The sequence below is a fragment of the Mastacembelus armatus genome, chromosome 22, assembly GCF_900324485.2.
Source record: "Mastacembelus armatus chromosome 22, fMasArm1.2, whole genome shotgun sequence".
Taxonomy (NCBI): Eukaryota; Metazoa; Chordata; class Actinopteri; order Synbranchiformes; family Mastacembelidae; genus Mastacembelus; species Mastacembelus armatus.
Genome location: NC_046654.1, coordinates 13119556 through 13132252, shown reverse-complemented (window position 1 = coordinate 13132252; position 12697 = coordinate 13119556). Strand labels below are relative to the sequence as shown.

Here is a 12697-nt window from a genome sequence, read left to right as displayed (position 1 = left end):
AAGAGATCTGGACTGACGTTATAGGGACCCCCTCCCCAAAGTGCGCCCTGAGGTCCTTGGACCATGGCTTGGGAAGCCCTTTAACAGCCCGGGCTCCCTCTCTGCACCTCCTCCGTAGTGACTTCAGCCTGGGTTGGAGGGGGAGGAGCAGGCTGGGAGGCGCTGCTCTGCTCCCATGTTGATGTTTGTTTGCGAGGGTGGCAGCGCTGCGTGCGGACAGGGACACGATGTGAGCGGAGGGCTGTCGGCCGGCCTGCCCGCACGCTTTCTGGGGAATGCTGCAACTTTTTTTCCGAATACGCAGGTGAGGGGTGAGGATTGGTGAGCACCGATCGCCGCCTGTGTCTGAGAAGCACTTGGACATATGGCGATAAGGTCCTGCTCGGGTCGTGTTGTGCGCAAACGCTCGGTGTCTTTCTGAGCGTCAGCCAGTCAGGATGCTGGAGCTGGTCTGAGAGCACCCCGCCGTGAGGTCTTTCTCCGGATATCCTTTCCTTTTTTAAACCAAAATATTCTTTGGCGACGAGCAGGTCGGCTTCAAACTCATTTTTTACCCTTTAAACTTCCAAAAATGGTGTTCTTCCCTTTGTCGTCGGCTCGGAACAAACCTGGATAACGAAAGGAGCAGCTACGTGACGACTCCCAGACACTACGAGCGGCGTTACTTTCCCTCGGTGAGGCAGCTTCAGCAGACAGCCTCGGTGTCTGTGCTGTTACGGGGCTGACAGACCTTCACCGTGGCTCCTCTGGACTGGGGGAGTTTACCGGAAAATAACCAAGTCAGAGCGGGGGAAATGAGCTAAGTTAGCCCCTAAGTGCACAAGTTGCCCCACATGCTAACACTAACTTAACCCCGCTAGCCGCGTTAGCATTTAGCACTTTGGGTTCAGTTCAGGTATAAAGCTAGTTAGGTGGCTCACTTTCTAATAAACATGTTGTGGTTAAAATGTGCTGAGGTTATGTGCCAGGTTAGCCATCCATGGTTAGCTAAAGCAGCTTTTTCACCTTTATTTGTGGCGAGAAATCAGTCGAGACGAGAAAACACCAAAGTAACGTAACACTAACGTGTATTGTTAATATAAGGAAGTAGGTCTTTACGCTTTTTGCAAACTTTCCCTCACTTACACCCACCCTGTGCTTATAAAGGTTATGAACTTGGCCTGTCTGCTTGACTGAACTGGTTTGTTTTCACAGAGGCACATCTGCCACGGGATTTATTCAGCTGTGGGGATTTTAATCAGCAATTGATGCATCTCGGGGTGTCTGAGTCCATGAGAGAGTGCGAGTACAGCCAGATCAGCACTCGCAGCTCCACACCCATGGAGACCCCTTACAAGAAAAGGACCCCAAAGAAAAGGAAGTGGGAGTCTTTCCCAGGTCGTAATAAATTTTACTGTGATGGGAGGATTATGATGGCCAAGCAGACTGGGGTCTTCTACCTCACCCTCGTCCTAATCCTGGTCACCTGTGGACTTTTCTTCATTTTTGAGTAAGTATTTTTGAACATTTTATCCCCCCCCCTCCTCTCTCTCCTGTGTACTTGTGGTCATTGTGGATCAGGGGTTTCATTTCTTGGGCTCAGTCAGAGAACAGGTTTAGATATAGGTCAGTTATGCCACAGGTATCAGGTGGGTGTATTTCCTATGAGCTCCTCTGGGTGCAGAGAGATGCTGGTGTAGATTGGCTTCGGCTTCCTCTGTTTTTAGGAAGTATGGAAAATATATCTTAGACAGTGAGTGGTTTTATAGGGTCTTTTGTTGATAACAAGAAAGATGTGTGTTTCCTGACATTTTTGCTTATGGCAGTGTGCCAGTTTTTGTTGTGTTGGCATGTTGGTTTTACAGGTAGAGTGTGTCCTCCAGTTAGAGGGCTTGTCTTCAAACCAGTGTTAGCAAATATTGACTTATGTGAAGTGCCTTAAGCAAGATACTGAGTCCTGACAGGCTGCGTTATGGGATTTGTAGCTGACCCATGTATGGTGTGTGGCAGCTTCGTCTTCCATACAGATATGGGAGGTTAGTAGATTACATTACAGTTTATTCATAAGTTTACTTTTTTATTTTAATTTTTCTCCCGTTAGTATCTTTGTCTTGACATGTTGTTAATTTCTTATGGAGTAATTTAAACAGTGTTTGCACGCCCATGTTTGGCATTTACACTCTCTTAGTCACAGTCCTACTATCCCCAAAAGAGGCTCCTGTCTCACTCCCACTGGTAGAACAATCTGTAATCAACAGACGGTATGTTCTTCTCCACACTGTCTCGCCCAGTCCTTCATCTTCACATCATCCTAAATGTCCTAAATTGGCCCACTGAGAATGAAGTGCATGAGACAGCAGGTAGGCACAGACACTGACCTGAACACTGTCAACACTGGAGTGTACCACCAGAGATGGTGCATTGTCTCTCTTGTCATGAGTCCGAAGTAATCACTCTGTCATCTTTGATCTCAGAAAGCCCGTCTATAGTAGATAACAATCCTGCTACATCAGGAGATTTGTTGCTCAGTTGGACAGTCTTTATCAGACCTCAAAACCAGAGAAAGCTAAATAGACAACAAATGTACAGAGGTTGGTGGCTGGTGTTTATTATCTGAACTGTAAAGATAGTCCATGTCTAATGATATACACTCACAGGCCACTTTTTTTTTAGTACTTCTGTAAAATCTAATATAGTCCAGTACAATAGGTCTACCATTCACTGTCTTCAAGAAGTTCATGCATTTTGTTTTGGTTGAAAGTGTCAGAAAGATGATAATTCTATGTTACGTTTAATTTGTAGTTGTGGCTTTGTATTATATCAAAATGTGTATTTATCATTCAGAATGTAGGAGTATGTGTAAATAGTATGGCACACAGAACAGAATAGAATACCTTTACTGTCATATACACACACTATATATGTGTGTGTGTGTGTGTGTGTGTGTTAAAAACAATATAAAACAGTTTAAAGTGCATCACAATTTCTAAATAAAACTGAGTGTTAAAAGGTCCTCATAATTTGCATATGATTTACTAGACTTTTAATTTTTTCTTAGGTATATAGGTATATGTTAGACAGTCCTGAAACAATTAGTTCAGACTACTTTTAGATAGAAAGATATGTGGGAAACACTGATAGTTTATGAGGAAATACAACAAACATTCTCTTGTATCAGCTTTAACTGTGTTTTTTCTTTTACGTTGATGCAAATTGAATAGATTCGGACTTTGGACTGTGGGTTTGTCGAAACCAGATCTTTAAAGGTCTCACCATCTGAAAATACTACATTTTTTTCACAATTTATGAACCAAACAATTAACCATTGGAAATGAAATGGAAATTAAAAATAACTGGCATATCAGTGTTGCATCTCTAAAATGAAGCCTAAAGATATATTTGTCAATTTCATTCCAAAAAGGCATGGACAAACTGGTAATGGTTGTTTACATCTCACTGGGTTTTGTGTATGTCCTATTCCAAATCACTGCCAGTTTGGTCTTTGTATGCCTTGTGTGTAAAGTCCTCCAGAGACATAGTCCTACACATCTATCAGCAGTGACCTCTGGACCACTTCATCTTTCAATACATTGTCACCTCAGCAGAGATACAGACATAACCCATGACCAAAGGGCAGACTGCAGGAGAGAGGGCATCCCAGGCTCAACCTTCCAACCATTTTGACTATGAAGCAATTGATAAAAATGCAGAAATGGAAAGGAAACACTGCAGTGTCCCATTTGAACCTGGATGTTCCCCAGCACCCACACTGAGGATACCAGATGCTTCCTGATGATACCTTCTTCCCTCCCCCCAGAGATAGCTTCATTTCCTACGCTGTGACCAGTGGAACCGAGCCTAGTGCACTGTCCTCTGTTTGCTGTGGCTACAGGGATTGTTTTTCAGGAACACCATGCAACCACAAAGCCACTTTTCAGCTTAGCATTGTCCTCAGCTGTCCATGCCCCCAAGCTAACCAAGTCCTCCTGACTTTCCTCTCTCGCGCGTTATCCTCCACCCGTCTCAGCTCAAAGGAGACATTTATTGGACAGGGCAGTAGTCAGCAGACTTGCACATTGGTTTCTGTTGTAATTACTTGCAATCTGTTTTGATTAGATGTGTTTTTCTAATCCTGTTTATGAGTTGTCAGCATAGTGCACAACCGCTGCTTATTCTGTATGTAAAGGCTTCTTGTTTCTTTTAAATAGCCCCTGCATCCCAGTAGTGTATTTTAAATTACGTTGTCCTATGATCACACCAGGTCCATATCTGTCTGTGGCATCCAAAAAAGGTCCACAGAAGGTGAGCGTTTTGGGACGGAGACATGCACAGAACCTTTAGTGGAGATCTTTCTACATCTCCATGTTGCTTTTTGCTTGTTTGCTTTGTCGCTGTTTGAAGGGTGCTCAGCCATGCACAATAAACCCTGCTAGTGACCAGCAGATTTTGGTCTGTTTATTATTCTGTTGCTAGCTCCCTCCAGACGCCCATGCGTGCTGTTGTTGCACATGTTCCCTTCTCTCCCTTTTACCTCATAAAAGTTCACTCAGGCAGATGTTTGAAGTGTTGTTATACTGTTTTGTTTGATGTGAAATTTCATCACAAAACCAGTTTGGAGCTCAGAGTAGAATACGTTTTAGCATAGCACATAATTTAACTGGCTCAAATTTTGCCCCCATGCAACATTATTTAGCAAGGTGTTACGTTGACCACTTGCATACAAAACCTTCAGATGAATTGATGCGATGCCCAGACTGGACTTCATTGGCACAGCAGTACCTGAAGCGGCATACTTGGGCTAACGCAGCCCCCTGTGGTTTGTTTAAAATGAGGCTGATTTTGGTCTGAACACCTGCTCAGGCTCTGCTGGGTGCGACAGCATGTGTAGGGAAGTGTAATGAAGAAAACAAACCAACTTCTGAACCCTACGGGGTCTAGTGTTATAGTAATAAATTGAGCTGATCAAGAATACATTCCTTTACAACACAGAAAGTTGGCAGAGTAGTATTTGTGTATCCCTGCAAGGTTAGTTCTTGCCATGCTGCTGTGGATAGGTCTAATTTGCATAGATTTGGGTTAACTGCACCCTGTTACTGTGAGCATCTGTAAACTGTTGAGTGCGTTCCATACAACGTGAACTGAACTGTAAAAGGTGGCTGTCACCCTAACGGTATGATGGATTTCCGAGTTCACCTTGTCACTGGTTGCTCTTAATTTACAGTTGCCTTTTTACATTCATTTCTTGCAGTATTGTTTTAGTTTTTACAATGATGAGATAACACATACAGCTCACATGCTTCCATGTAGAAATGCTGATATTCTTTGATTTTAAAAAAAAAAAAAAAAAAAAAAAAACTCAAGGTTTTTATCTACTAGGTTTATATATGAGCTACAGCCAGTTTCAGTAGTACAAGAATGAGTTAGGCTTTGATTTAAGTTTCCTCCATGTTTAGTCACGTCTAATCTATGTCTTTCAGTAAAGCCTGTAACCATTTGATTTATTGTGAATGGTGAGAGCAGTACACTGCCTGGGAGTGTGTGCTACTTGACGGGCTTAATTAAGGGGAAGAAATCTTTGCTGTTTGAGCAATATACAATAAGTAGACTCAGGAACCAGCTGCACTTAACTACCAAAAGTACTTCCTGATCTATAACAATTGGATATAATTTTTATTCTTTGTGTCTGATTATTAATCAATCACTTATTTTCTGCTTGCAGGTAGTTTTAAAATATAACAATAATACAAAAAAGATGCAGATGCAATGTCAGCCATTATTGGTCAACATAATTATGAAATTCTATGGCCTGAGTTGTCCTTGTTTGACCAGCACCTTTCATAAACATCTAAGCATGTGAATAAGATCACACTCCAAGCTCAGCAGTTTTTGAAATAATGATTTTTACTCAGAGATAGAAAAGACAGCAGAAAGTCTTTATAGAAAAATACAAGTGGGTGTTGGCAGAGAATATTTTTTAACGTTGTAGCAAGGCAAAAAGTGTCCTACTAATTTCAGAATTACAACTTTGAGGAAACATGAAGAAAGAAAATTACAGCATACATAAACACTATCAAAGCTACAGAACACCAAGACTGGTGTGGGTGACATAACAGACCCATGACAAGAATGAATCATATAGTCCAATGACTTGGTTCAGAAATTTTCTAAACCACAAACTCAGTCTGGCCTGTGACAGTTGTTTACACTCACTGTGGGTCTTAATTTTGACACATCTTTTCAGTGGACACAATAAAATGTCCCTTCTTACTTTTACATCTGTCTGTTTTTTGTGCTGGTTCAACAGTTGTCATATAAATGATCGCACAATATAGTCTTGTGGTAAATGATCTTCAGTCTTTCTTTGAACCACTTGAGATATTTGGTTGCTCAGATGGTTTGAAAATTGATGAAGAAACATGCTCATATATTGCTGTTGAACAACATTGATTAAAGTTGACGTAACCATGTTTGTGCACAGGTTTACAGTAGCATATGAACACTGTAAATTAACAGGTAGGCTGAGGCCAACATGTAACCCCATCACAGAAAACCCAGGTAATGTACCTGGGTTTCATTCAGAAAATGCAAGAAGTCACTACAGCCGAAGTATGCGATCTTTTGGGAGTTATGGCTTACTTGGCATAATGATTAACAGTTTGTTTGCTCCATGCGTGATCAAAATAATAATTCAGTCTCTGAAGTGTCGTATGGTAAAACTATTGCAAAAGAGTTTGCCCACAAAATTTGAACAGTCACGCCCATAATTTCCCTAGGCAAGGAAAGCACTCCTCTCAGGTCAACCATTAGCACATAAAATTCTAGAGGACACTCTGTAGGTAGGACAATGGACACTTGACTGTTTAGTTATGTATAAATGTAAACAAGCCAGATCTAGTCCATTTTAGAAGGGAATTTGTTGAGGATTTGACTTTAATTTCTCACAGGACTTTCTGTCACACTTTATTGCAACTGTCTGTTTTGCTGTGGAAGCAAGGGGCAGATCTGTCACCTAGGCTTGCTGAAACCAGGAATCATGTCCAGCTGTTTGCTTTTAGTAGTGTCGTTCGTCTTGGTGACTTGCTCGAAGCCTTCAATCACTCCTGCACATTCTGTTTGTTAGCTTTCCTGTGTGAGCACATCCACTCCCTGGGTGATTGAATGCATGGTGGACGTTGGAAGGTGATGCGCACAGATTTGGATGTTTCTCAAATGCATACATGAATGCTGCAGTCCCTCGAGCCTGTGCCCTTCACTACAGACCTCCGTCTGAAAGAGCGCAGGTAATCATAATTGTGTCAAGTAGTATAAGCAAAAATGTAACCTTTTCCAGAAGTGTCATGATCAGTTGTTTTATTTATAAATCACTTGACCCACAGCTAAGAGAAGGTTCATGTGCTGCCCTTCCCATAAAATGCATTCAAAATGTAGTAAAAGGCAAAGCTGACAAAGCCTTGTAGCCCAGATGAGTGCGACTTTAGAATAGAAGGCTACAAAGCCAAGTGCTTCAGATGCATTTTTAACACAACATTAAGCACATTTTAAACACATTTGTGTATTTGGGACTGCATCAATGTAGTCATATCTTTGTGTACGCTATGACTGCAGGCCCATTTGCTGTGTGTGATGGAGGATAAATGATCTGTGTTTGACAGAGTTTCTTGTAGATCACAGCATATTGATTGCTTTCTGAGCTGTATGAACAAGAAAGTGAATGAGGGTGCAGTTTATCTCAGGTGACAGTGAAAGGACAGCCAGTGCACAGTGCTGAGGGAAGCAAGTGTCACATGGTTACATCAAACAGAAATGAAAGTCCCCCAGGCTCAGCTCCCAGCTGAGTTTTGAAAAACTGTTTGGCATCATAAGAGGATTTAGTGAGAAATGTGATAACGATAATCTGGATTGGATTATTGTTGAGATTTGCACACCCCTTGGGAGGAAAATGAGTAGGAAAATCTCAGGAGACCCCATTGAGGTAGCAGGATTTCCTTCAGTATTCTGTGGAAATAATGTCCCAATGATGCACAGAGGACATTTGCAGAAAAGGTACTGCAACTCATGCCACAGTTTATCAGGGTGACAGTAGCAGATTTCATGTCACTTCAATGCCATACTTGTAGCATCTGTATAATTTGAAATATATATATAATTTATGCCAAATATTACATCTTAATAATAATTCTACTAAATGCTATCTGGGTTTGCTGTAAGAATATAAGAACACATTGGAAACAGGAATGAAAAGTGCTTTCTTTTCTTCCTTAATATATTATTAAAGCATAGGATGATGACAACTCTAGATTAGTAGAAAACCTAAACTTAAGCTCTCAGTGGATGCTCATACACACTCGATCTAATACTTATTTCACTTTGCTTTCTTTATTCCCTGTTTGCGAAAGGCAATACTTCCCGCTCACAGTAAAATTTAAGGTTATAGTTGGTTTGGCTAAGAGGTGTGGATCAGCCTCAAATTAGTATTTCCAAATGATCTTTGTAGTGCATTTACTTAGCTGAAGTGTTTTGTTTTTCTGGTTTTGTGGGTATGTCTTAATTTTCAAGCGGTGGATATTTTGGCTTCATCCTTTAGCTGGTAACATCACTGTTTCATATGGAGCATATTGGATAAATTATTAATATACCATTGTATGTGAGTCACTTATGTAGTGAACCTGACCCTCTACTCTTTAGAACATTATTCACACACGGTTGAGATAGACATCAGCTCTGTACATTACTGACAGACCTCTCAGAGAGCTCAAAACCCTAACCCTTTCTCATCAAAAGGAACTTGAGGGATCCAACATGCTTAAAAAGCCAAGGAACATGTGAATAATTTGTCCTAATAAAATACACATAAAACAGGGTCATTTACTTATTAATGAACACCAGTTTACATTTTGCACTGGAATCTATGCACACCTGGAAACCTGTTAAAAACGTTATAATGGTGAAATGTGAAAAAACAGCTTTTGCGTCTATTATGTCTAGAGAGCGATAAATAATAAAAATTCCACATGGTATAAAAATTCTGACAACCCAGCAGTGATATCAGAAATACAGAACATGATAGCTGTTCTAGACAAGACTAAATGTAATAACATTGGGTCTTCCCTCCAGTGGTGTGCAAAAATGAAGCAGTAAGCATTTCCTTATGTCAAAATGTGCCGTACTGCTTATTGCTTATTTGAATGCTTATAACCATCGTCCGATTAAAGTCATTACTCATTGCGCATTATGCTACTCTTTGGTCTGCAGTGACATACACTAATATGTCTTGCAGATGTGTCAACCATATATCATTATGACTTTTGGAGTTGGCAAACCCAGCTTTATTGCACTGCCCACAGCAGTAAAGAATTCACAGACTAACTCCAGTTCCAAATCTGCTTATTGAATCTGAATCCTCACAAACCCCTTATCAAATCTTTTAAAGTAGTTTGATAGGAAACAAAGACATCTTTAGTTTAAAAATACTGTCTTCTTCAATTCACATTAATAACACAATTGGGCATTTTAACGGTAAAACCAGTTACCAGGTGATTGTGACACTGACACGAACAGAAAATGTTAATTAACTTTCTAATCTAAACCACGGACATCCTGCTGTGGTTTCCCCACATATCATGTCACTACCCATTTATTAACCCTGTGCTGCCTGCAGAGGGAAAACAGCAGCAGTAGATACTAAAGAAGCTAAAGTAAACACAACGCAGTGGAATTAACATCAGCTCTGCTTCATCAGAGATGAATATAAGTTGCATAAATCCTGAAGGCGAACTTGTTTCAGTGCTACTGTCACAGAATCTGATGTGAGCTGAAAGATGAGCACTCGTTCTTAAGTTATCATGCCTTACATTAACACAGTAGATAAATATCTATACAAATGACTTGTCATTCCTCCTGCAAATATTGCATTTTGAAGGTAATTTTGGAACATTTAAGTCATTCTTTCGTGTGTTGTTTAATTAGCACATATACCAAGAATATAAAGAAATGGTTTGCTAAAGGATTTCTTTGCTGAGTATTTTACCAGCCATGAACTATATGCAAAATGGAACCAGCTACTTGAACATGTCCGTAGTAAAGCTGTGCTCCATTATAAATGGGTGCCTTTTGGGGAACGGTTATCAGAACTACCAGTCAGCTCAGACCTCAGCTTTTTCTCAGCAGTTTTGTCCAGTGCTCCAGTTGTTCCCAACCAGCTAGGCTAGCCTGTTGCTTTAGGGGCTGTAGGGATTTTCATAGATTGATAAAGATTTATGACAGTTTATTTTAATGGTTTTCACTGGCAGTGTTTGGATAACTTCAAATGATCCCACAGTAGGCAAAGATAGATATACATTGGGTGCTTCAGAGAAAGAGTGAGAGTAATAAGGAGCCAAATTTCCTTTTTGTTACATTAGTGATTATTAACTTTGGTCTCAACACTCATCCATAGCTCTAATTTGACTTGCAGCGATTTGCCAACTGGGGCTTCCCTCTACTCAGTGTTGAATGAAATGAAAATAAAGGGTTGACCCCCAAGTAGATGCCAGATAAGTGTTTAGTCTTGTGTATGTGCTGAAGGTAGAGTATTTAAGGACCAGGAGCTAACAGAGCACATAAAAAGGCATTACCCACCTGAGTCCTCCACTCTCATTTCCTCTGTGGCCAACATCAAACTACTCACTTTTTCAGGCTCGAATCCAATAATAATTCAATCGTTGCCCTTATCAACCAAAATGGTTTGTTGAGACATTTAAAGACATTGTAATGAATGTCATCATACTGTCTCTGTCTCCTTGAACATCTGTGTTTCTTTTTCTGTGTTGGAGGTTTCAGCTCACTCATGTGGTGGCTGTTTCCAGGGTAACCACATTCCCTTTCACAATTTACCATGTCAGACATTGGATACCATCCGTCTCCATGGCAACAAAGCCCCTAAAGTACCAGATGGATATAAGGTTGTTACCAAACTACAACGGAAATGAAGATGTAACTATGGAAATGTACAGTTCATTGTTGCCAACTTGCAGCTTATCCACATATCTTATTGATCCACATCCATAGGAGAGGCAGGTCTGATGTTGTATCTGTCCTCCCTCTCTAATGGCTTCAGTGTTTAGTCTGTACCAACCTGTCACTTCCTGTCACATGTGACTACCTTTTCATTATGCTCCTGATGTCTGACATGTTGAGACACACCTTCTGAGGACAGAGGCAGCAGTTCATGCTTCTCCATCACCACATGGCAGATGACAGGTTTTGAAGTACAATGTTTTCATTAAAGAAAGCACAAAGCCACATGTTCTAGTTTACTTCAGAAAGAGAGAACATGATTCTGCCTTTTTGCAACTCTAAATATTTGATGTTTCAGTGGGGAGCTTGACTTGCTCATTGTCTGCCTGAAAACCATTTAGGTCTTGGCTTTAGGTTAATTGTTACAGAAGCAGCAGCCTCACCCGAGCTTTTTACAACGGTACTGATTTCTCATTAGCACCTCTAATTGGTGGATTCATTAATGTGACGTGACCAATCAGACAGAATAGCAGAGACAGTGAACAGGGTAATGAGACTAGACTTTGAAATTTTCTGCTTTAAAGAGGCACAAGGAGGAAAGCTGTAGACGATAGCCCTCTGGTGCAAGAATTGATCTGCACAGTTGTATGTAGTTTTAGATAGGCAGCACATTTGTTTTATTGTGTTGTTTTGAAGTTTATTCTAAATACTATGAAATATTACCCATGTTCTGTTCTGTTCACCAAAGTCACTTTTTTTTAATTATTAAAAATGTTTAATTAATAGATAAAAAAAAAAAACAAATGAAAGATGTGAGGCAGGCTTCTCAACCATCTGCTCTTTATAGATGCACTTTAATCAATACAACAATATGAAATTTTATAACTTGTCAAAAATGTACTTATGCTGTAGATGTTGAATTGTTAATTTCTTTTTATCCCTGCACATTCCAGGGGTGGATACAGAAAGGAAAATTGCCAGCAGGAATCTTGTTCTAATAAAACATTATCACAGTCACAATGCATTTTTTAAGAGAGAGGACCACCTTCAGGCTTTAGGATGCAAATGTGTTTGAACTCTGCTTAACAATTGGGCGAGTCCAGTTTGCTGTGCGATGGTGTTACATTCTTTTCTACCTATGCATACTCTGGTCATAATAATATATATGGGAATATAATGTGGGGGAGGGGGATGTCCCAGTGAAATACCAAAACATTAGTGTTGGAAAAGTGATAAATAAAAGTAATAAATATGAGACATGACCTCTTTTTTTGGGGGGGGGGGGGGGTTATTGAATCATGTCTGAAGACTGAAGAATTTAAAGGCTATATAGGCAAAATCACAAAGTAAAAAGAATGTCCCCTAAGTCAGTGTCTAACTATTTGTGTGTATTGTATGTGGACACAGTTGGTGGACGATGACCTTGTGAACTGCAGGCAAGTTTTCAACTTGAGAAATGTTTGTGTTGCAGTGTTGTCCTGCCTGCAGGCCCCTGCTGATGTCCCAGACAACCAACTGCTTTTTGATTAATTCAGTGTCAGTCCAGATGTAGAGAGCAGCAGGACTGCACAGTGTCCAGTTAAATAAGTTTGTGGTTTGAGTTGTAGACAGTCTGTTTATTCAGTTCAATTCAGTTCAATTTTATTTGTATAGCGCCAAATCACAATACAAATCATCGCAAGACATTTTACAAAAAAAACAAAAAAACCCAACAAATCCCTTA

General features: G+C 40.3%; 1 protein-coding gene across 4 annotated transcripts in view; it reads left to right on the top strand.

The window, feature by feature from the left end:
- Positions 1-96: 96 nt before the first annotated feature.
- LOC113125362 (probable palmitoyltransferase ZDHHC14) overlaps positions 97-12697 on the top strand; it is a 38860-nt gene continuing 26259 nt past the window's right edge. Inside the window, exons 1-2 of one of the 4 annotated variants that reach the window (XM_026299045.2) lie at positions 97-674; positions 1195-1489. In XM_026299045.2, coding sequence (XP_026154830.1) covers positions 1248-1489 — 242 coding nt within the window. In that variant the 5' untranslated portion in view covers positions 97-674; positions 1195-1247. The remainder of the gene's footprint in view (positions 675-1194; positions 1490-12697) is intronic. The other 3 variants (XM_026298878.2, XM_026298959.2, XM_026298789.2) reach the window with 3 other exon arrangements.